The sequence below is a fragment of the Talpa europaea genome, assembly GCF_964194135.1.
Source record: "Talpa europaea genome assembly, chromosome: 3".
NCBI lineage: Eukaryota > Metazoa > Chordata > Mammalia > Eulipotyphla > Talpidae > Talpa > Talpa europaea.
Genome location: NC_140069.1, coordinates 52,115,418 through 52,141,799, shown reverse-complemented (window position 1 = coordinate 52,141,799; position 26,382 = coordinate 52,115,418). Strand labels below are relative to the sequence as shown.

The 26,382-nt window shown below is 37.8% G+C and overlaps 1 protein-coding gene across 1 annotated transcript; it reads right to left on the bottom strand.

The window, feature by feature from the left end:
• Window positions 1–682: 682 nt before the first annotated feature.
• On the bottom strand, window positions 683–26,013 carry VCPIP1 (valosin containing protein interacting protein 1; the record flags this gene model as incomplete). The annotated part of the gene is made up of 3 exons (XM_084230144.1): window positions 683–1,554; window positions 11,475–11,561; window positions 23,301–26,013. 3 exons carry the CDS (start codon window positions 26,011–26,013, stop codon window positions 683–685), a joined length of 3,672 nt encoding a protein of 1,223 aa, XP_084086270.1.
• Window positions 26,014–26,382: the final 369 nt, after the last annotated feature.

Genomic DNA, 26,382 nt, shown 5'->3' with positions numbered 1-26,382 from the left:
CAGACAGCAACAGTAACTGAATCACCTTGACTTTATCATTCTGGAACAGATATTTTCCCCCTAACCTTGCTCAAATCAGAAAATCTTGTATCATTACAAACTATTCTCAAGATATTTTCGCCAAGAGTACGTATCTCTAAGAATGTGTTTACTTTCACAAAAATGTCAGGACCCCAGTGTCTAAGAAGTCATTTTATGAATTCTAAGATACAATTTAGTTCAGATAACCTTCAAATTTACATAAATCTTAGACACTAATAAATACGTGGGATGGTTACCTTGATGACATCAACATTAGCAAAATCTCATTTCTTCCTTATTCCTTGTTCTTTTAGCCTTTTTTTGAAATCAAACCTATTTTTTAAGAGAATTTTCATGTTTGAAACATGAAGAGACTTTCATGGAATTAAAATTACAAAGAACTTCCAATAAGCCACATATGGAAGAAATTCATCTCAACCGATCTAATAACTAATTTATAGGAATTCAGAGCCAGCCTGGGCAGCAGTATATTAAAAGCTATTTGCCAATCACACACTTGCTATCATGCACTGAATAACAAGATATAATCTTTGAATTACATACGTACAAGATTTTTAATGACTAATCAAGTTATGTGGCCCAGCCAACAAATATTACATATTCACAATAAACATCCTGCCTTTATTAACCTCTAATTAAATCAAGAGTGATCCATTGGCTCGGTTGTGTTTGTCATCTCAGCATCTTGACTATCCATCTCTTCAGGCTCCTCCACTGAATTTCCCTTGTGTGCTTTTGACCTTGTGGCAAATGCTGCTCCTAGTGCCTCTGCCACACAGCTATCAGTTGTTTCTGTATTCAAATTTTCAGTGCCACCAGTTAAAGAAAAAGATTCAGGTAAACCAGTCTGAAGACTTCCAGACTTCACAGAAGAACTCACAACTTCTACTTTTCTTTGAGGAAGATCAGATGGTGACTGCTCTGTACTTTGATCCCGCAAATGCTTGTCCATTGAAGCCTGAATAGAAGAAACCATTTCCTGCAATTTTTTTCTCTGTGCCTCAACCAAATCAGGATCAAGCTGCCTACTGTCTCTCATTGTTACTACTCCAGGAGCTATTCGAATAAGCTCACTGTTACTAGGAGCAGTTGTGAATACAGAAGGCTCTGTTTTAATGGAACTATTACTAAAATCTGTCCCTGTGTTATGCTTTCTTACAACAGAAGTTTCCCTAGCTCTTGGATCAAGATGTGGGCTACTGGATGCAGTTCCTAAAGAATGCCCCTTTCCCTGAAAGGCAGTTACATTATGAAGCTGCTCAGATTTCTTTTTCACTACTCCACCGCTACCTAGTTTTAACAGCCCATGTGAGGGACTTGATTCCCTACTTCTTGTAGTAGCCTCTGCTCGAACCTGACTTACAGCCTCTTTAACTAAATCTTCAACATCAGGACCAATGGGGAAATGTCCTGCAGCATCCACACACAACTCCAGTCTATCTTCAGAAGCATTATAGACAAATGTTTTGCCAGGTAGATGTGGAAAAGTACAATGCTTGCCATCAGCCATACCTAGAGAAAGAAAAGGATATTTAACATTAAAATCTTACTTTACAAGTATGATAAGACAGTTATTGTTGAAATAGTTAATTTTCAATAGCAATTTATAAATAACAGCTTTCAAAACAAAATTAACTAGAAAATTAATTATATTTACTAATAGAATTTTATTAATACTACAAAAAAGAAACATCAACATAGTTCTTAAATTAGTTTCCCAGGAAATGTTTTTAGAAATATGTCATTTGCCTATTACAAAATAAGGAAAGGGCTTGAAAAACCCTTCTGAGAACCAGAAGGAAAACACAATGTAAAGCAATAAGAAAATATACTTTAGTTAATAAAACTCTTAAGGATAAACTTAGCAAAAATACCTGTAATGGAAAAGTGTTGCACAGTGTGTTGAATTAAAAGTCATAAGTAATTCTATTGAATTATAGAACACAACAATGAAAGTTGTTTTTTCAGTGTGGTTTGGTGTATCTTTTTTCATAAATATTTAAAAAAAAATCCTTTCAAAATAAAATACTTCATAGTTAATGTAGCACTATGAGGGCACATTTAGGAAAGCTAAGATTAATACACTGTGACTTCAGTATAACTGCCAGAATTGACAATTGGTCACAGTAAATTAAAAAGAGCATTATTCCATTCAATTTCTTGAAATAGCTGTATTTCAAGTCAGCACTCTTCTCCTCTCCAGTAGGCTAAAACCATTTAAAGTAGACCTGAATTATGGATGTTCCTCAAATGGTCCACAGCAAGTTACTGCTCATAATCAACTACCATAGCAGTAGAGTATAAGAACTGAAAAGCAAGCTTCTCTTTATTTTCTAGATAGGGAATTTGATTTCACTGTGTGGTATTCCAAAAGTCTATACTTGTTCCACTCTGGAAATCAAAGTTGAGTGTATGTTTTAAACTATCCAATATTCTTACATTTTAAATTTGTGAATATACTCTAAATACATGTATGTGAATAAAAAGATCTTCAAATTTAAGAAACCATAGATTTCCTATACTAAAAGCACAATGAATTAGAGTACTTTTAATAACTTTAATAGCATAAAGTGCATAATGGATGTTTTCACAAAATATAAAAGCAGAAGCAAACTAGTTAGAAATGCATGATAATGTTAGTAAGTACTACAGAAACTCAGGGGTGATGAATGATGAGTGAACTCTGGAATGCTTTGTAGGCATTAGGAAACATACAAAGAGTCATTATAATACAGTGAATAAGTATATGCTATTCATTTCACTCCATTATTTGTGGAGTAAATGAGAAAAGCACACACCAGAGTGACTAAAATAAATCAGGCAGTCAATAGTTTTAATTCCTCTATTAGATAAAAAGAGTTTTGCAACTGTTTCCAAGCTGCTACTGTGATGTTTCCCCTTGGCTATCCCTGGAGGGACTCATAGTCCCACACAAGTTCATCATAGTATTATTTAGAGCAAAATACTGGAAATAATCTAAGCTTCCAATAGGAAGTGAATGGTTAAAAAAATTATGATCTGGGCCTCCCTGGTGGCACAAGGGGTTGAGACGCAACCTATGAAGCTATCCACAGCCACTGCAGCATGAGTTCGATCCCTGGCCAGGTGCAGCAGAGCTCTCCTGACTCGCCCGCTGCTCCCCTCAGCAGTGTATTTCAGTCAGTCTGCCTGTTCTGCTCCCCACTCTGTCTCTGGAGAATCCTCTCACCCCCCCCACACCTCTGGCCTGTACCCCAGTTTTTGTATGCATACATAAATCAATCTTTAAAAAAATTATGATCTATCTACTTGATAGAAGGAATATGCCACAATTGATACTGATATAAACAAGAAACTTATGCCTTATATGTACAGTAAAATGTGTATGATGATAAAATAGTTGGAAGCAAATTTAAGTGCTATAATTATGTCAAAAACTTGTTATATATGACAAATATTTTTAAATTATAGGTGATTTTCAATACTTTTAATACTTCTGAAACTTTTCACATTATTAAATAAAACTTTAAAAATATATTTTAAAAATCAATGCAAATAATTTAAGTGTTGTACTTCCTTTAAGCACAATTACTTAGGTTTTATAAATCCCCAGAATTTTGAGAAGCAAGGTACTTAAAAATTTCTCTATTATCACATGGATGGAGCTAGAAGAGATTATGCTTAGTGAAATAACTCAGAAAGGAAAAAGAAAAATATCGGATGGTTTCACTTATAGGAAGAATATAGAGGGGACTAAATAAGGGGATCAGGGAAAAATAGAAACAAAAAAACCTAGCAGGCAACTATAAATCAGAGACATTTTGCAGGGGAGGGGGATCAAACAGGGAAGGGAAGAGCACAAGGGGCTACACCTGAGAGGAGAAAGCAAACATTGTACAAAAATGAACAATGATGAAAAAAATATATAAATATTTAAAAAAATTCTTTATCACCTATCAACAATTCATTACACATACACACCAAAAGACAAATATACTAATAGAGCTACATTCTTCCTTTGATCAAAAAACCAGAAACTACCCAAAAATTTATCAGAACAAAAGATGAATTGTGTTAATACAATAAAATACTATGCAGCAGTGAAAACAAATGAACTATAGTTGAACCCATCAACATGAATAGATCTAAAAAAGAGTTCCACAAAAGAAGCAAGTCACAAAGTATACAGCATAATTTCATTTTTATAAAGTTCAAACACAAGCAAAACCTAACACTATAATGTTAAAGGATCTCTAAGTGTTAAAACTAAATTTGTCATTTATGTCTGTAAGCCAATTAACTTTAAAATCTCTCCAAATATTATGAATAGGAATATTAATAGTTTATCAGACAATATTTCTGTTCAAATGTATATATAACCATCTATCTGTTTGGGTAGATTTGAATAAAGAGAAGCATGTTCCTTCTAATTTTTGAAAGGTATCGGTGTAGGGTTGGGGATGAGGAGGACTTGATACACTTTGATTCTCTGACCACATGATACTAACAATAAATTGTCACACAAATCTGTCCCTAAAAGAAATGATAATTTTACAAGTATTCAAAGAAGTTGTATTTTTGTTGCTTTTTAAAGCTTTTTAAAAATTCATTTATGCATACAAGAACTGGGGTGTAGACTAAGTGTGCGGGGGTGAGAGGATTCACCAGAGGCAGGTGGGAGCAGAACAGGCAAATCTACTGAAATACACTGCTGAAGGGAGCAGTGGGCGAGACAAGAGAGGTCTGCTGCACCCTGTGGGTTAGTTTCCTGGCCTGGGATCAAACTAATGCCATAATGGCTGATGACAGCATGATAGCACTGAGACTTTAACCCCTTTGCCACTAGGGAGGCCCCAAAGAAGTTGTATTTTGAAAGGCAAAGTAACTTTCTGACAATGACCCATCTCAAAAGGCTATTATAGCAAAAGAATTATAAAAACTTCTGCAACAGCTGCAGTTCTAATAATAAGTATCAGCTAAGTATTTTTTATTTTTTTAATTTATTTAAGTATTTATTTAATTTATGCATACAAGAACTGGGGGTACAGGCCAGAGGTGCAAGGGGTTGAGAGGATTCACCAGAGACAGAGTAGGGAACAGAACAGGCAGGCTGACTGAAACACACTGCTGAGGGGAGCAGTGGGTGAGATAGGAGAGGTCTGCTTTGCCATGTGGGTTACTCCCTGGCCGGCCGGGGATCAAATTCATGCTGCAGAGGCTGCAGATTGCTTCATAGTGCTGTTCTTAACCCCTTGCACCCCCAGGGAGGCCTGGAGGCCCTATCAGCTAAGTATTTATTGGGGACCAGATGCCCTTTGCTAACTGCTTTATATGCATGATTTCATTTGATCCTCACAACCCTGGAATTGTCATTGTCAGAAAAATACAACTTCCTGGGGCCTCCCTATTGGCACAGCAGTTAAATAAAGAAACTGAGACTTAGAAGTTATCATCCCAGATATTCTTTCTCCATAACTCTAAATTGCCTCCTAATAATGACGATGTCTTTTTATATATAATTCAAATACAAGTCACCCATTTTAAATAAAGCTGAATTGTTTTTAGTATATTCAAGATTATGAAACCATCACCACAATCGATTTAAGAACATTTTCAACACTCCCAAAAGAAACCCTGATCAATTGGCAGACACTTTCATTTTCTCTCCCCTCACCCAATGATTTACTCTCTGTGTTTCTAGGCAGGCCAATTCTGTGACACGTCATGTTAATGGATTAATCCAAAATATGGCTGTTGTGACTGCCTTCTTTTATGGAGCGTCTTTTCAAGGTTTATCCAGGATGGAGCATGTATCAGTACTTCATTTCTTTTTATTGCTAAATAACATTCCATTTTATGAATACACCTCATCTTACTTATCCAGTCATCAGCTGATGGATATTTGTGTTGCTGTTCACTTTTGACTGTTATACTAATGCTGCAGCATTTGTGTACAAGTTGTATGTGTTCATGTTCTCATTTCTCTTGGGTAAATACCTAAGAGTGGAATTGCTGGTTGGTAAAGTAACTCTATGTTAAATATTTTCACAAACTGCGAGACTGTTTTCCCAATTGGTTGTGCTATTTTACATTCCTACAAGCAGTATATGATAGTTCTAATATTTCTACAGTCTTGCCAACAATCATTCTGTCTTTTTGATTATAGTTAACCTGGTGAGTATGAAGTACTATTTCACTGTGGTTTTGATGTGTAGTTCCCTCATGGTTAATGATGTTGAATATTGGTTCATATGCTTATTGGCCATTTATATATTTTCTTTGAAGAAATACCTATCCGATCCTCTGCCTATTTTTAATTAGATTATTTGCCTTTTCATTGCTGAATTCTTTATATTCTACATACAAATCTATTACCAGATATATGTAATTTGTAAAATTTTTCTCCATTTTGTGGTTGTCTTTCACTCTGTTTTGGTATCCTTTGCAGCATAAAAGTTTGCTTTTTAGTCATCTACTTTTTTCTTTTGTTACTTGTACTTTTGGTGTCATGTCCAAAAAAGGTTTTGCCTAATCCAAAGTCAAACAGTGTATGCCTTTGTTTTCTTCTAAGAGTTTTCTAGCTTTTAGCCCTTATACTTAGGTTTTTGATATATGTATTGAGTTAATTTTGTATTTAGTGTGAGGCAGAGCTCAAACTTCATTCTTCTGCATGTTGATATCCAGTTTTCCTAGCACCATTTGTTGAAAAATTCTTTCTCCTGTTGAATTAATGTCACAGCTAACATGTGAAAAACAATTCAAAATATAAAACTAACAGAAAATAATCAAGAGAACCACACTTACATTACACACATACTCTGAAGGAGGTTATCTTCAGTTGCATGCAAGTACATACTTCCTAAATGATTGGGATCCTCATAATCGATCCTAATTACACACTAACATTTACAAACCATCAATTAGTATTACTACAGCTCAGAAATAGAATGAAGTGAAAGAAGAAAAGCTAAGAAGAAACAAAAACCAAAGGGGAGGATGCTCAGAAAGAAATTTATAACTTTAAATGCCTTATTAGAAAACAAAAATTTATAATTAATAATCTTAAGTGTCTGCCTACTTGAAGAAACTAGAAGGTACAATTTAAACCCAAGACAAGCATTAGAAAGAAAAAAAAAAAAAGAACAAAAGTGAAAGTGATAATCAGAAAAATAACAGTAAAAACCTCTGAAACTAAAAGCTGTTAGTTTGAAACATAAATAAAATTGCTAAACCGTTAGCTTTGGACTGGTTGGCAAAATAAGAGAGGCATAAATTGCCAATATCAGAAAGAGCTCTAGACCTCACAGATATTAAAAGGACAGTAAGGGAGTACTACAGCAAATAATTTTATGCCAATAAAATTATAACTTGGACTAAATTGACAGATTTCTTGAAAGACAAACTAATAAGCTTATTCAAGAAAGAGATAAACTTAAGAACACTATTAAAGAAATTAAATTTTTACCTAAAAGCTGTCCAACATAGAAAACCTCGAGCACAGATGGCTTCTTTGATGAATTCTAGCAAACATTTAAGAATATAAAAACTATCACAAAATCTAACAGAAAACAGAAAATGAGTATTTCCCAACTCTATTTTATAAATCAACATTTCCCTGATTAAAGTCATTCCAAGAAAACTACATATCATTAACCTTCATGAACATGGTCACAAAGACACTTAACAAAATATTAGCATGCAAGGTGGTTCAAAATTTAAAAATTAATGCAATTCACCTTATCAACAAACTAAAGAGAAAAGCCATAAAATCATGAAACTAGATGTATGAAAAGAACTGACAAAATACAACATCCATTCAGAATATAAACTTTCAGTAAACTAAGTTAGGACAGAAGGGAATGTCCTCAACCTGATAAATGGCATTTTTGAAAAATCTACAGAAATGCTCTCTCCCCCTAAGATCAAGAACTAGGCAAAGACGTTCACCCTCGCCACTCCCAATCACCACTGAATGGTGCACTAAGACAAGAGAAAGAAACAAAATACAGATTGAAAGGGAAAAAATAAAAGTCTTTTATTTGCAAAAGACATGATGATCTACATAGAAAATCCAGGAGTATCTGCTAAAAAGGTACTAGAATATAAGAGTTTAGAAGGCCACAGGACACAAGGTCAACTCATAAAATCTAATCTTGCTTCCAACAATATTCTGAACAACAGAATATTGAAATTTTTTATAATTATCTTTTACAATGGCATCCTCCAAACATGAAATATTTAGTATAAATCTAACAAAGTAGGTGCAAGAATTGTATGCTAATATGTTTTTCATTTTGATGAAATTAAATAGAAAGACATTTTCATAAATCAGTAGACTCAACGTTGCCAAGATATTACCTATCCTCAATTATATTTATATGTTCAACACAATCACAATAGAAGTCCCAGACTTTTTTGGTAGACATTGACAAGCTGATTCTAAAATTTATATAAGAAATTTATCTAAAATATTCAAAACAATTTTCAGAAAGAATGGAGATAGGGCCTCCCTGATGGTGCAAGGGGTTAAACACAGCACTGTGAAGCTATCCACCGTTTCTGCAGCATGAGTTCGATCCCCAGCTTGCTAGCGAGCTACCCACACGGCACAGCAGACCTCTCCTGTCTGCCCGCTGCTCCCCTCAGCAGTGTATTTCATCAGTCTGCCTGTTCTGCTCCCCACTCTGTCTCTGGTGAATCCTCTCAACCCCCTGCACCTCTGGCCTGTACTTCAGTTCTTATATGCATAAATAAATAAATCTTAAAAAAAAAAAGTATGGAGATAGAGGGCTCATACTAACTGATTTCAAGATTATAAAGGTATTATAATTAAGACTGTGGTACTGGTGAGAGATCTACAGACCAACAAAACAGAAAAGAAATTGTAGAAACAGACCTACATATATATGGTCAATTGATTTTTAAAAAATTACTTGTGTTTATTTTGCATATATTCACCCTTTTCAAATGCACAACTGACAACTGATTTTTGACAGTGCTTATAGGTATAGAAAGACAAGTTACAAACTAGAAGAAAATATTTTGTAAACTCTTATTTGATAAATAAATGAAGCGTGCTCAGTATACATAAAGAACTTTCAAAACTCAAAAAGATAAAAAAATCTTTTTCAAACCATTTTAAAAATAAGGAAGAATAAAGATAAAGACAGCATATAAAAAAAAGATGCTTAAGGGAAATTACTTATTAGGGAAATTCAAATAAAACCCTTTATAAGGTAGTACTAAAAACCTACCAGGGTGGCTTTAAAAACAAAAATTGATACAACCACTGTGAACACAGAGCAATTAGAACTCAAACAATGCTACAAAGAAAACAAAATGGTAGTGCCACTTCAGAAAATGGTTTGGAAACTTTTTATAAATATGTAAGTACCACATGACTCAGCAATCCTATTCCCATATATTAACCAAAGGGAAGTAAGAACATATGTCCATACAAAGACCTGTAAACAAATATTTATAGTGGCCCTATTCATGGCAGATAAAAACTTAAAACAACTCAAATGTTCTTCAGTTGGTATGCGTTCTTTAAAATGTGATGCATCCATATAATTGAATACTACTCAGTAATAAAATGAATGAACTATTAATACAAAGAGACATGAATCTCAAAATCATATGCTAAAACAAAAATAATCAATTTTTTTTTTCTGCAAAGGGGAAACATGGTAAATATTTTAGGTTTTGCAGACTCTGTCACAACTATTCAACTCTGCCATTATAGTGCAAAGGCAGCCACAGACAATAAGTAAACAGCAGGCCGGATATGGCTCACAGGCAGTAGTCTGCCAAGCCCTGTGTTAAATCAAAGCCAGACACAAAAGGCTATGATACCATTTATATTTTGATATGAAAAGGGCAAACATAGACAGAAATCAAATCGGAGGTTGCCAGGACCTAAAAGTAAGGGTCAGGGATTAATTACAAAGGGGCACAAGCTAACTTTTTTGAATGACATTCTATATTTTGACTGGGCTTACACTTGTTTACATGACTGTATGTGTTTGAGAAAATTCATATCCCTGTGTGACTAGAAACAGCAAATTTTACTGTATGCAATTTATGCCCAATAATCTTGGTTTTAAAAAGAAGGAAAGAAAGGAGGGGAGGGAAGGGCAGGAGAGAAGAGAAGAGAGGCAGTCATTTTCTGATCCTCAATTCAAATATAACAACCCCTATTTTTGAAACACTCAAATTAAACAAGTCAAAGAAACTTAAACACTTACTGGATATTTGGGGACCCTTAAAAATTACAATATTCATAATTTTTAAATGGGATAATGGTGTTATAGTTATTTCTTAAAAAGAAAAGAGTTCTTATTTTTAAAAATACATATTGAAGTTCTTACCCATGAAATTATATTATGTCTGGAATTTATTTCAAAATAGTTCAGGTGAGAAGGGGGATAGAAATGTATTAATAATTGTTAAAGTTGGGAGGTGGGTAAGTAGGAATTCATGATATTATTCTTGTTACTTTTATATAAGTCTGAATATTTCTACAACAGCCAAGTTGGAGGGTGATTAAGAAGAAATAAAAGTGTAAGGAAGAGCTAAAAACCATAAAATAGAGGTGTTGCACTTAATGTCTACAGAAGTCAAGTTAAGTGAAGATGCAAGATAAGCCAGAGTGATAAAGACTCAGGCAAAAAGCATTCACCTCAAGTTACTCAAAAAAATGTGAGGTTCAAACACATATATTAACATATATTCTCTTAAGATCTTAAAACTCTACAAATAATGCACATACAATGTGAACAGAGGTTAAATGTAAAATGGGTTGTCTCCTAAAATCCAGAAAGCATCAAGGTATTTAATAATCATAGCTAAAACATAAGAACAAAAATACTTTATCAGCTGTTTCTGGGATACTCCCAGTATTATAATCAAATTTGCTTTCATATGTTAATAGTCACATACATAATTTAAATGAGCAAACAGGAAAAAGAAAGTGATGAGATTTTCAGTAACATAACAGAAAACATAGTTAGCAATTTCAAGACAATCATGTTATAAATATTCTGCTAACAAAGAATATATCCCTAAAATTAACACTGGAAATACAATCTGAACTTTCTTGATCTTATAATATCGGTAGCTTAAGCAAAGATGTTATTTAAGAAAAAACCCAGAGGCCTCCCTGGTGGCGCAGGGGTTAACACACAACCTATGAAGCTGTCCGCAGTCTCTGCAGCACAAGTTTGATTCCCCAGCTTGCCAGGGAGCTACTCACATGGCGCAGCAGACCTCTCCTCACTCGCCCGCTGCTCCCCTAGCAATATACTTCTGTCAATATGCCTGTTCTGTTCCCCACTCTGTCTCTGGTGAGTCCTCTCACCCCCCACACCCCTGGCCTGTACCTCAGCTCTTGTATACATAAATAAATAAATCTTTAAAAAAAGAAAAAGAAAAAACCCAGAAATTAACTATACCCATGGTTTTCTTCATAATGTTATAGAATACGCCTCCCTGCTGGAACATATGAGGCAGTCCCTTGGCATAAGACCATACATCTTCTCCTGTAAGATAAAAACAGAAACAGTATTAGCAACAAACAAAATAATTCAATCCTGGCTTGCTCGGTTGATTTAATATGAATGAGCCTTGAATATAAATTGCATGGCAGATCTAAGTGAGTGAAGCAGCCCAGTATAATAAATATACAGGGAGATGATAGGGAATGATGGAACTATGGCACACTAGAAAATGCATCAGCCATCAGGAGGTGACAGCTTCTGCCAAATTTACCACAGAAGGGTGCAGGTTCAATTTTTTAAAATCATATGGTTTTTCAAGTGATGGCAGAAATTTGAATTTTCAACGTAAATTCTTCCAATTTTAAAATGTAGGAACTAATTCAAAAAAACTCTTTAAAGCTGCGTGAGTCAAAAAAATTAAATTAAAGGGCCTCCCCGGTGGCGCAGCGGTTGAGCGCTGGGTTGCGAAACTGCGCGCGGCCTCTGCGGCGCCGGTTCGATCCCCGGCTGCTCCCCGGCCACCAGAGGAGGGTCCCACATGGCGTGCAGACCTCTCCTGCCGCCCGCTGCTCCCCTCAGCAGTGTGCTTCGGTCCTTCTGCCTGCTCTGCTCCCCGCTCTGGCTCTGGTGAATTCTCTCACCCTCCCGCGCTTCTGACTGTACCCAGTGCATGTATAAACAAAACAAACAAACAAACCAGCAAACAAATAAATAAAGCATGCCTCTATAAAAAAAAAAAAAAAAAAAAAAAAAATTAAATTAAAAACCCAACAGAGTATTCCAAGTTAAAGAAAAACAACAACCGCATGAGTCTATACTGGGCATATAAACCAAAATATACCTAAAGACTCAATTCAGCTCAAAGAAAAATAGTTTGCAACCTTGGACTAAACACAAAAGGTTCTATAGAAAAATATTCACTTTTAAAAAGTAGGATATAACATGTATTCTGTAAGTTAAAAACAAAAAGAAGTGGAAGGAGCTACTGAGAAAAAAACTGAAGAAAATATATTTTGTTGTTTCAAACTTAACTTTTTAAAATAGAAATTTGGGGGTTGGGGGGCGGGTGGGTGGGGTGGAATGACTTGTTGAAGAGAGCGATTCAGAATAATCTTTTGAAGTCCAAAACTTATCAACAGGCAAATCAACACTTCACAAAAACATTTTTTCAAAAGTATCATTTAACAACCTTATTGATCCCTATTTCAGTAAAAAGCTGAAAAAGATAAAGCTAAGACTGATAAACACTATTTAAGAAGTTAATAAAGAATGGAGGAAACACTGGTTTGTGGAATATGATTGTTTAATTTCTCCAACATTTTTATTTTTTTCTAATATGATACTGCATATGCACTACTTTTTTAATCAGAACACTTATTAGTTGATTTTTTTTTTAAGATTTATTTATTTATTTATACAAGCACTGGGTACAGTCAAAAGTGCGGGAGGGTGAGAGGATTCACCAGAGCGAGAGCTGGGAACAGAACAGGCAGACTAACAAAATACACTGCTGAGGGGAGCAGCAGGCATGGCAGGAGAGGTCTGCGAGCCATGTGGGACCCTCTCTGGTGGCCGGGTATCGAACCTGCACTGCAGAGGCTGAGGGCAGCTTTGCAGCCCAGCGCTCAACCGCTGTGCCACCAGGGGAGGCCCTTTAGTTGATTTTTAACAAAGGTTAACTTTCATCTTTCCTATCAGAAGAGCGTAATGTTGGATTTGAACTTTGAATAGAGAATACTGATGTTGTGAATATGCAATCTCTGAGAGCGTTAACCTTTCCCCAGATTCATAAACAAGAATATAACTTTGCAGGGCAATTGGATAAAGCTATGCTCAATGTATCAATTTAAAGTATACACATTTTAAAAGTCTTGGCACTTGTTTCAGTCAACAAAACATTTACTTACACAAAAACACCTCATTCCCTAGTGAGACAGCACTACTAGTGTATGGCTAAATTTAAGGTTGAACACACAGAAGCTTGATTTTAATTTCTGAATATTAATAAGAGTCACAAAATAGAATGTTAAATAACCTCTGGTAGAAGTTCTGATTGTTGAACTTTCATTTCATAATACTATGATATTATTTCCACGGTGAAAACCTTTTAATTACTATCAATGTTACTTATTAGTATTTTATAAAATACTGTAGGAACGCACTTATTTGGACAATATATCAAATAATTACATGGTAGTATTTAGATTTTTTTGGTAAAAATTTATAGGTGCCAAAACAATGAACTCCCCTGAACTGACCACATAAATATTAGTAAGAAAAATGATATTTCTTAATACTTTACATACCCAAACATTCCTTATTTAAGAAAATCTTTAAGAAGAAAGAACTCTATTGGAGTATTATCAACCTTGTTTTCATTATCTCCCCCTAACAATCCTTTTTAATCATTATTTTCCTAATAGGTCTCTCCCATGACATCTGAAAACAGATATAGTTTCATATGCATCTGAGCTTTGTTGATTAAATACTTTTTCCCTATCTCTCTGTCCCCAAAACCAATTTTTACTCCTTTCAGAGTAATATGGTCCTATTGAGCATGCATGCTCTATTGTTCTAAGAGAAGGAGAAGTACCATCTAAACTTCTACTGTCCACCCAGCTAAGTGGATACTTCACATAGTTTTATTTTAGCAACACAACTAAGCCCTATTTCACAGACAAGGAAACAAGTTTAGAGAACAAAAGCAAACAGGTAAGTGGCAGAGTCAGGGTTTGAATACTGTGTATCAATACAAAGCTTATACCCTCTCTGATAAGGGCTGGGGAGAAAGGAAAGGGCACCAAACCTAGCATAGGGATTTGCCATCTACACAACATAGGCTACATGCAAACACCACGTGATTAAAAATCTGTTTTCTTTGAACTGAAACTCTTGTTTTGGACTGAAAGTTCTGCCCCAGTGATGCCATCAGATAGAGCTGGACATTGATGCCATCAGGAAAACAGGATCCTTTTCCCAAGCCCAAGAAAACAGCATCTACTGGAGTCAAGATGAGGAGGAGGTGACGACAAATTTTGGGGCCATGACAAAGACCAGAGCACCAACTGTGATAGGCTGTTGTGGTGGGGGGTACACTTATGGCTATAATTCTCTTTAGTTCATTAGAAAAACACCAGCTTGGGCCTCCCCTGGTGGCGCAGGCGTTGAGTGCAGCACTGTGAAGCTGTCTGCAGCGCTGGTTCGATCCAGGGTGGCAAGGGTCCCACATGGTGCGGCAGACCTCTCCTGTCTCACCTGCTGCTCCCCTCAGCAGTGTATTTCTATCAGTCTGCCTGTTCTGTTCCCCACTCTGTCTCTGGTGAATCCTCTCACCCTCCTATGAATCTGGTCTGTGCCCTGGGTTCTTGTGTAAATAAATAAATAAAAATCTTAAAAAAAAAAAAAGAAAGAAAGAAAAGAAAAACACCAGCTTGAGATGAGATGTCAGAATGGGTTTTTGAGGTAAAATACCCCCGCTCTCTCAGATCACTGGTTTTCTGAAAATAAAGCGTATATATAGAAATTCAATTTCTGTGTCTGTTCAGTTGGTTTCTGGCAGCAACAGGTAGGCCCACCCCGGTATTTTCCGGTTATACTTCCACTGCTACTAAACCTCTACTAGAGGTCAACCTGTGTTACAACAAATTTGACAGAACTATTCATAGTCTTATAGGAACCCATGGCATCAACAACTAGTTGGGAGAAAAAAACAGGCAAATTATTTCCTTTGCCAGGCCTCCCTGGTGGCACAAGGGTTAAGCACCGCACTATGAAGCAATACACAGCCTCTGCAGCACGAATTCGATCCCTGGCTGGCCAGGGAGCAACACACATGGCTCAGCAGACCTCTCCTGTCTCGCCCGCTGCTCCCCTCAGCAGTGTATTGCAGTCAATCTGCCTGTTCTTTATCCTACTTTGTCTTGGTGAATCCTCTCACGCCCTGCATCTCTGGCCTGTACCCCAGCTCTTGTATGCATAAATAAATAAATCTTTAAAAAAAAAGTATTTCCTTTGCCATATAAGAAATTCCACTGAAGTCATGTTTGTTGGTAAGAAGCAAGAAAGCAGGGACTGACATTTTGCACAAGTCCCACTCAGTCTCCTATAAGTCCTCCGGTCATTTCCCATCATCCCTTCTACTACTGCCATGATTCAGGCCCATCTCTTGCCAGAATTATTGCCAATGCCTTAAAACTGGTTTTCTCTCTGATCTTGTTCTCCACAAATCCCTCTTCCACACAGCCTCCTGAGCTAATAGATCCCCAATAAACCCTAATAGATCCCCCAAATCATAAGTTGAAGTCCAAGCTCCTTTTTCATGGCCTATAAGACACTAAGATTAAGTCCTTGTCCTCTCCTACTTCTCACCATTCCCTGCCTTAATTTTTACAAAGCAACAACATCAAACTGCTCTAGGTCAATAATTGTTATATTCTTTAAAATTCAATTTAGGGGTTACTTCCTCTAGGATTCTTCAGAGTGGTAGTTAGTAGCTTCCACTGCTGATCCTATGCATATGAATACCATAGCTCTCAATACACTGCAGGTTAATTTAGTTTATTTTTGTTTCCCCTTCTAGACTAGAAGCTTCTCAGATTCAGGAAAAGGTCTGCAACCCGACTTTCTATTCCCAGGGCCTGGCACAGTGCTCAATAGAAAGCTGCACTCTTAGCATTCGTTGAATGTACATGAATGAATAATATAAATGAGGTTTTTCCTTTTAAAAGGTGTCTGAAAACAGTCCAGAAACAAACCTGATTGAAGCAGCATAACTGTGTTTCGATGTTATACCTATATAACTATTGGTACTTTCTGTACTCTTTTCATGAAACTAAAAAACCAAAATCACAACAAAAACAAAGGGAAACAATTACTTTTTTACCATTTCATTAGAAAACAAGCTCTTAGAGAAAAGAGGCATTTGGTAAAGCATCTAGCAAATATTATATTAATCCATAGTTTTTTTTTTTTTTTTTTACTTTATAATTCAACTGCTTCTTTAAAAGGGGCCTCCCTGGTGGTACAGGGTGTTAAAGACAGTGCTATCAAGCTGTGGCCAGCCACTTGCTGCATGAGTTCGATCCCTGGCCAGCCAGGGAGCAACCCACATGGTGCTGCAGACCTCTCCCACCTCACGCGTTGCTCCCCTCAGCAGTGTATTTCAGTAGATGTGCCTGTTCTGCTCCCCACTCTGTCTCTGGTGAATCCTCTCATCCCCCCACACCTCTGGCTTACACCCCAGTTCCTGTATGCATAAATAAATGAATCTTTAAAAATAATGGGCCTCCCCGGTGGCGCAGCGGTTGAGCGCTGGGTTGCGAAGCTGCCCGCAGGCTCTGCAGTGCCGGTTCGATTCCCGGCTGCTCCCCGGCCACCAGAGGAGGGTCCCACATGGGCAGGGTCTGCCGCCCGCTGCTCCCCTCAGCAGTGTGCTTCGGTCCTTCTGCCTGCTGTGCTCCCTGCTCTGGCTCTGGTGAATTCTCTCACCCTCCCGCGCTTCTGACTGTACCCAGTGCATGTATAAACAAAACAAATGAACAAACAAACAAATAAATAAAACATGCCTCTATAAAAAATAAAATAAAATAAAAAATAAAAATAAAAATAATACTAAAAAATCTATATTGTATGTACAAATAGTCTATGCCATCATCATCATAGATAAGCTCTCTTCACACCTTTTCTTCCTCATTCTTCAAATCCTTTCTCCTGTCTTCCATTCTATTAAACAATAGTTATGTCAAAGATGGTATCAAAAATGGTTTTCTTTTAGTTTATCTGATTTTTTTTCTCTTTAATAAAAGAGAAATTTTAAAACTATTATTATTTTTATAACTTTTAATAATAATAATAAAAACCTGGGGTTTTTAAAAGTGAGTTTAAAAGGCCCGCACTCTACCTTTGAAATTTATGAAAGTGAGTAAATTTTTAATTTATCATCTATGTGAAAGGTGTTTTTAAAGTGCCATAAAAATACCTAAAATCAATTCTAAACTCAAAGTATCGATGACCATAAAATAAACTGACAAAAATGTACATTTAAACTAGGAACATGGAACTGTTTCTATTAGAAAGAAACCCAAAGGTATTCAACAAGCTGAAAGAACCCTTCCTGTGGGTCCTCCCACAAAAAATTGTTATCTATCTTATCAATAGCATTTCTAAGAAAGACATGCCCATTTCTCTTCTATACTCAAGTCCCTTAAATGTATCAAGCCCAGATACATTTGTGTCATCAGGGCCATACAGCTTTTAGTCTCACCATAAACATTAAAGAATATATTTATCATATACATACACCTACACAAACCCAACTGTAAATGTGTGCATACACACATGGTATAAAAGGACAGAGCTCAATCCATTAATATTCTATCTGTGGAATGCAAATGCCACAGGGAATTACAGTTTATACATACTTAAATTGAGAAAATAAAATATCAAAGTACGTGAGCGTAGAAAGGAATAGAATCAATGTTTAATCTTCTAAGTATCACCATTTACAACCTATGTATTTATTTTAACAAATATCTATATGCACTTTTTTAAATTTAGCTTTATGACTGCTCCCCCATTAGAAATATGCTATACATAAATCAATATGAGGGCTATCAGATGGTATGTAAAAACTAAGAATATACAGGGCCACCCTGGTGGCGCAGCTGGTAAGAGTGCCGCTGTGAAGCTGTCCGCAGCCTCTGCAGTGCTGGTTCAATTCCTGGCAACCAGGGAGATGCCCACATGGCGCCGCAGACCTCTCCTATCTTGCCCACTGCTCCCCTCAGCAGTGCTTTCGGTCAGGCTGCCTGTTCTGTTCCCCACTCTGTCTCTGGTGAATCCTCTCACTCCCCATGCCTCTGGCCTGTACCCTAGCTCTTGTGTAAATAAATAATTTTTTAAAAAACAGTAAGAATATACAATAAGTACTATTTGATTTGGAACTATTTCAACATTTGAAGAAAAAAAATCAAGATGCAATAATGATATCCAGAACCAATATTACCTAAAACATAAACTGCTTGATTCATAACTGTAATTCTGGAACATCCTAAAGCAGTTACAACATTAAATGGTACTATGAAATTACAAAATATTGTGCACTTTTAAAATGTAAATTAAAAATTTATATACTTCTTTCAAGAAGATAAAAGATACATAAATAAAAAAAGTTCCTCGATCCCTGAAAGGTTGCTAACCTTTGTAGTGAAGCAGGTTAAATATCATGAATAGTCTAGCTCTATTAAAATAACTCCAAATTCTGTTTTTCATTAATCTGCCTTTATCTCTTGAAAAAAGAAAATTGAAAAACTCAGAAAAATACAACACTAAGAAAAGAGAAATGAGCCTAGTATTTATGGGGGATGATGTGCCATCTAGCATATCTATCACAAAAGAAAACCCACAAAAAACTAGTCTACAGGAAACTTTAACAACATATTGTACAGTATAGGGTTAGTTACTCACATACAATACAGATGATGATACAGGAAAAAAAAATTTCAATAGGCTCTAATTGCTCTAGATAAAGCAGATTAAAATGTGAACTATTACAGGTATAACAATGTCATTTCATTTTAAACTATCATGTGATTCAAACTGACTAGTTTATTTTAAACTGTCATCATGTGGGGCCTCCCTGGTGGCGTAAGGAGTTAAGACGCAACCTATGAAGCTGTCCGCAGCCACTGCAGCATGAGTTCGATCCCCACCCAGGGAGCAATCCACAGGTGCAGGACACCTCTCCTGACTCGCCCGCTGCTCCCCTCAGGAGCGTATTTCAGTCAATCTGCCTGTAATGTTCCCCACTCTGTCTCTAGTGAATCCTCTCACCCCCCACACCTCTGGCCTATACCTCAATTCGTGTATGCATAAATAAATCTTTAAAAAAAAAAAAAAAACTGTCATCATGTGCTTCAAAGTGACCAGCAAAAGACTGATGCAGTTGTCTTATAGATATAAATGAAAAACAAATACAAATTCTATTTAATAAATATTCTAAAAACAAAGGAAAGGAAAAACACTTCCCTGGCTAGCAGTGAGCCCATGTAAGGAAAACAATCACATAGAGATGTGTGTAAAGAAAGGAAAACTGGAGGGCCTCCACGGTGGTGCAGCGGTTGAGCGCTGGGTTGCGAAGCTGCCCTCGGCCTCTGCGGCGCCGGTTCGATCCCCGGCTGCTCCCCAGCCACCGGAGGAGGGTCCCACATGGCGCACAGACCTCTCCTGCCGCCCGCTGCTCCCCTCAGCAGTGTACTTCGGTCCTTCTGCCTGCTCTGCTCCCCGCTCTGGCTCTGGTGAATTCTCTCACCCTCCCGCGCTTCTGACTGTACCCAGTGCATGTATAAACAAAAAAAACCAAGCAAACAAACAAATAAATAAAAACATGCCTCTATAAAAAAAAAAAAAAAGGAAAACTGGAGATCTATTGATGAAAACTGTAAAAGCATGGAATGCCTAAAGTTGAGATCCTGCAGGTTAGGTTTATGAAAGACAGGGACTGTGTCTTGTTCACCTTCACCTTTGTACCTCTAGCTCAATCTATGTTCATACAAGATGACTATCCATTTTGCTGGAACAGTCTGCATTCATTCATTAAAAAAATATTTACTTGACAGGTACTAAGTGCCACATACTTTACCAGGTGAAAGGGCACTCATCAGTGAATAAAAATGGCTAGCAGCTCTGCCTTCATAGAGCCTATAAAATCGCAGGGGAGGAACATGAATAAGTAAGCCAACAAGTAAGATAATGAAAACTTGCAACAGATGCTATGAGGTAACGAACAGAATGAAGATAGTAGGAAGGCAAAGGGAACATTCTTCGAGTGGTTGGCAAAGGTCTCTCAAGTTCTTAGATAAGGAGAAAGTTACTCTATAAGGTGGTGATATTTAGGGCCTCCCTGATGGAGCAAGGGTAGTTAAGCATAAGCACCGCACTATGAAGCAATCCCCAGCCTCTGCAGCACAAGTTTGATCCCCTGCCGGCCAGGGAGCAACCCACATGGCTCAGCAGACCTCTCCTGTCTGCCCACTGCTCCCCTCAGCAGTGTATTTCAGTCAGTCTGTCTGTTCTGTTCCCCACTCTGTCACTAGTGAATCCTCTCACCCCCTGCACCTCAGGCCTGCACCTCACCTCTTGTACGCATTAATAAATAAATCTTTAAAAAAAAAAAAAAGGTGCTATTTAAGCATGAACCTAAATGAGAATGAGCCAGTTATATTCAATAGCATAAATCTTGATGAGTTATTTTCTAAACTAATTTATCAGCCATTTAGTTCGTATGTGGTAATTCACAAAGTAATTTCTGTACTTTGAAATTTGCAATTTTCCAAATAAGCCCTGTCATCTTCCAGCCCTTGGCAATCTAATCAATAGTTCCCCAGCATTCTTTACATAAAGTTGTGTATATATTATTTTTCTGAAATTGACACTTTTGTTAAGAATACCTTTTTTTAAAAAAAGAATTTATCTTTGACATTATTCAAATATAACTACAAGAGAATTAGAGGGAGAAAACTAAATTACAAAGAGAGGTCAATACACACCAGTTACTGTCTTAATATTTTACAGCAGAGGATGGGTCTATCAAATGCTACCACTGTAATTACCAAAATACTCTTTTATGCTTAAATTTTGACTTGAGAGTGGAACTAAAATATTTTAAGGAACTTGTGGATTTATAGGGTAGCAGCACAAATGTAGAAGCTGAAGAAGGAAAACATTATCTTGGTAACTCATTGCAATGCAGTCTAGTATTCAAATATTCATGTCCAGAACCCTTGAACCAAACTCAGAAAGTGACTATAAACCAGAATTATATTTTACTAATTTTTATTATGAAGTAAATTATCATGCTGACCGGACTTTTAAACTACTGATCAAAATCTTACTCATGCCAATTTATTAATCTACAATGGAGAACACAGCCTTCTGAGTGAACATACTCCTCATCTGCACTCTCACCTGTATATCAATACTCTTATTAGGAAACCTAAATAAGTGACCAGAATAGATGCTTGATGAATATGAAATCAATAAAGGAATACAGATCTTTTAGCCAGGTGATGATTAAGGGTTGATCAAATATTACTTCCCATCAACAGAAATACTTCTACCTACCAGAATTTTCATGAACTGGCAATGATCTACCTGTTCCCTTTGTACAGCAGTATATAATCACCGCCAAAGTCTGATTTTCACTTCTTTTTCAAGCTTCTGTGCTGACCATGAATTTCTGCCCTTTCCATTTAAGCCTTTCTTTAAACAAGTTAACATCACTTATTTAATTCAATCAACAAAAAAACTATTTCACAGTGCCCACTACCTGATGGGCCTATACCAGGTACTGAGCATGAAGGTTAGATATGAGCCACATCCTCAAGAGTTCATTTTCTACTGAGGAAAACATGTTTCCTGTTTTTGACCTGGAAAATTTTGAGTTTTTTAAAGTGTCTTCTGCACATGCCTAATTTTATCCATTCTATGTTGTTTTAATTTTCAGAGTTCTAGGAATGCTTTACTGTTACCCTGTGTACCAACAAGGGCTATTTTGTATTAGAGGAGGCAACTAGAGCACTGGGGAGTTAAGAAGTTTGCTTGAAATCACTGAAGTTAATAAGTAGTGAAGCCAAGATTCAAATTCTAGGCCTTTCTGACTCCAAAGATCACACAATCTTTCCTTTATTTCCCGCAGTCTCTAAGCAACTTAAAAACTCTGATGGAAATACATAAAGTGCCTCGTACATTTTTTTATATAACTCCCAATTCAATGACTATTTCAGTCAAAATAAAATCAGCAATATCAAGTTATAAATTTGTACAGGGCTTTTAGATGTCCTATTAACTACTAGGTCCCCAATCTTAATAAGTCAGGAATAAATAAGCTTCATTTTGGGAGGTCAAGGCTCAATTTACTGATATCTCAGAAAACACAATCAAAACCCACATCACTTTTTTCATCAAAAGCTCTAACCTCAGCAAAAATAAAGTCCTTCTAACATGTAATATGTTAAATTTTACTTCTACTTGAAGTCTTAGAAAGTAATAACAGTTTTAAAAACAAAGATAAAGCAAATAAAAATAATATAAATAGTGCACCACTGCATCATATCCCAAATCATCTAAAACTGTATATATCTGGCCAGCAATGTATTTTCCTTTATTTATGTTGAATTATTAAAAAGAAATACTTCTTAAGAAACCACGTTTATTTCCTAGGTTTCATATATGTTATTTCATTGCAATAGATGGCAAAAAGTCACTGAGCAATTACTTAAACACAAACTCTAATGTACAAATAAGAAGAATGTGATGAACTGGGAAAGGGAGAACAGGAAACAGGAGAGAGACTATTAGCTGGGAGTGCAGTGAAAACATAAACACCAGAAACTGCAATTCATCAAACAGGAAGTCCTGAAATCACATGACATGCAGGAAAATAAACTGTAAAAATACATGAAAAGAGGGTGGGGAGGCACAAATGAGCCAATAGGTGTGAGAATAGGGTGAATGAAAAGGCTTAAATGGATACAAGTCTGTTTTGGAGGGGGAGAGGGTGGAGAGTTAGTTATAGCTAATAATCCAGTTAAGAAACTAGTTTCACTTTCCAGTTATGTTTTCCTAATATTTACTCAATACAGAATCACATTAACATCTATCCATTAACTGTCAAGAAACTAAAGAAAATAATTTTTATGTTAACCAGAGATTTTTTTCCCCAGAGAAAATGTATTATATTCATAATTAAGTTAATAAATATCATCTGAATTAAATTAATCTTACCCATTAATGTTGCTAAAAGACACAAGGAGTACATTTCTTTGTCAGCTTGCTCCTGAAGTTCCTTAGATGAAAGTTTACCAGTAACAGCAATTTCTTCTTGTTTCACAGTGTGAGCTGAGTGTGATGCAGCAGACTGACAACCTTCTGCTTTACTTTTCAGAATCTCTATTGTAATTCTGTCACCATGCTGCAAAGGAACTGGCTCCTTTTCCATTCCTGCCTGGGGCGGCATTAACTCTTTAGGTGGAAAGCCATATCGAATACACTGTAAATATGGAGGAATGTTGAATTCTCTGGCTATGCTTTCCTGAAGTTCAAAAAATGTTGTGGAAGACTTAAGTGTAACCATGGACTGTCGCCCATCGTTAGTTGTTATTCTGATCTTCTTCTCCTTAGAAGTTGTTGGTGAATAGGGAGCCTTGGTAGGGGTAACAGGTGCAGAAGATGGACCATCACGAATGGTACTGGGAGAAACAGTCCTAGACTGGCCTTTTTGTTCTTGTTTTAACTTCTCTGTTTTCCGTTTCTGCATTACAGAAGCTTGTTCTGTAATATTCTGTTGAATAGTTCTTTCAGTTTTACTCATGTTTAACTCCTCCTTGTGCAAAGTTTTTGTTTTCTGTCCAGTAATAATAATTTTAGTTGGGAGCTGTGACTCTGGCTCTTGTCCTTGCACATCTCCAACTCTCTGAGCATGAGCACCATCTATATTTACAGGAGTATAATCATCAGGATTCTTTTTGGCAGTTTGATGCAATATAGTGTGGACAACTTTCTGAACTAGGATTTCACTTCCAAATTCACCTGGAAAGTGCTTGGTAACGAGTTTCATGGCAACATCATAAACATTACTATTCAAAGATGAATTACTTTCATACTGGAACCAATAAACTGTTTCTCTGACCACTCTTCCACCCCATTCCAAAGTAATAGGAAAAGCTTCTGGTAGATTGTCATACTCTTTACCATCCCAAAAATGTTTGAATCCACAACCACATTTGCCACCAGTGGATCTAGAATTAGTTCTGTCTCCATCCAAATACACAATAGACCCATCTCCTCTGACCCTTCGCACAGATGTGCCATGGCACCAATTGCAAGCTGTCAGGTTACTCAATCCGTAGTCTGGTACCAGAACATCTTTCACTGAATCATATGAGCAAACCAAATTGTTCAAGGGAAAGCTGTAATTTTTGTCAGGCCTCAGCTGTCCATGAGTACTTTTTGCCAGGTTATACAGTTTACCTCCTGGAGCCAACCACTCTGGAGGAACATGAAGTTCAGAAAGGGCACCACAGAGCAAACACTTGTGAAGGCGATTATCCATTACTGCTTTCTTAGCAGCTGCTGTGACTTCTTCAGGCTGAACTCCTATCACTCCAGTCCTCCTGTAGAAATACTGATGGACATCAGCAACCAAACTAGGATGGATACCGTGTTTGTCCATAAAAACTTCTTCCATAGCAGCAACAAGCCTAAGTAAGTATTTATCTTGCAAACTTCTGTCTCCTCCAATAACACAACCACCATCCTCCTCAAGTTTGATGTACTTTTTAATAAGGTCCTGAGGCACACCCCATGCTTTAGGAAGCAAATTCATAGGCAGTTTGGGCAAAGCAGCCCCTTTTATGCCTACCAAGGGGATATAGTGGTTTCTACCAGAGCTACTCCATGCAATACAGATTGGTTTGTTCAAATGACCATCTCTCCCAGTGCACTTCTCTGCAGGAATGAGCCCTGGCAGAAAGGTAGCTGAATAATCACCGGAGCTTCTCATGCCACTGAGAGAATCTAACAGAATAATAGGGCGATGTAACACATTGGCAAGACCAAATATGTGGATGTTCCGCAGGCCCAAAGGAACACCTTCAGGTGGTACGAACAGAGGGTCACACTCATTGATAATGTCCTCCCACTCAGCGGCATCAATGAAGTCATGGAACAGGGCTTGATATCGAGCCAGGTGCTGCTGAAAGTGCTGTTTAAGATTCTCTCTCAAGGCATGCCAGAAGAGCTCCCGGCCTACCAGAGCCCTGGACACAGCATGCACCAGGCAATGTCCATCCCCGTCCACATGTACTGGAATGAGGCATTCCTGACTTTTATTGGCCCGTTTGATGTCTTCAAGAGTGTCATGCAAATACAGAAGGCTTCCGGAGCGGTCCTTGCCATAGCCCACCGTGTTAACATGCTCTGGTTCGATGAGGAAGGCGCGGTCACCCAGTAAAGCACAATCGAACAGCTCGCCCTGGTTCATGTCCCGGAGAAGCTTAGCCCGGCCTGTCTGTTTGTCCATTCCATACCGAGCTAATATGGGCGACAACAATTTGCAGTGGTAGTTGGAAAGGCCCATCACCTTCACCAGTTCCGTGTTCTTCTTGGGTGCCCCCGTCACCCCGAGCAGCGCGTTCCGCAGTAGGTTGTGCAGCACTACGTCCGGGTCGGTCACCTCCTCCACCCCCAGCAGCTGTTGCTGCTCGTGCCGCTGCCCGCACTCCGTACACTCGATGCTGACAGAACCGGAGGCCGGGAAGAACAGACGCGCCTGGCACTTCGGATCCGGGCAGCTCCCGGAGAGGATTCTCCGGTCTCGCCGCTTCGAGAGCCCTCCCGGAGCAGCCCCGGCCGCGGCCGCCAGAGGCGGCGGAGTCTGTGGAGCCTCGGGGGGAGGAGGCGGCGGCGGCAGCGGAGGCGGCGGCGGCGGCTGAGACATAGCTCTCGGCTCTCGCGTCTCGCTCCGCGTCCCAAGCGACCCTCAAAGGCTCATAGCCCAGACCCCCACCGGCCCGTCTCGGTCTAGTCCAGGCCCAGAGCGAATCACTTTCCTTTCGCTACCAGCTCCTCCTCCTCCTTAGCGAAGGCGGAAGCGCCGGACGTTGTTTCTCTTCTTACTTCTTCACAGCCGTAGCCGTTGCCCCGAACGTAACGGCCACCACCCTACCCCGCACTCACACTCACTCACTCTCGCTCTCTCTCCCTCAGACACACAGACACACACGCCCTCGCTGAGAGTGCGCAGGCGCAACTTCCGCTCTGCCCTCTGGGAATTAGAGTCGGTCAGTCGCTCTCCTGGCCGTCCGGT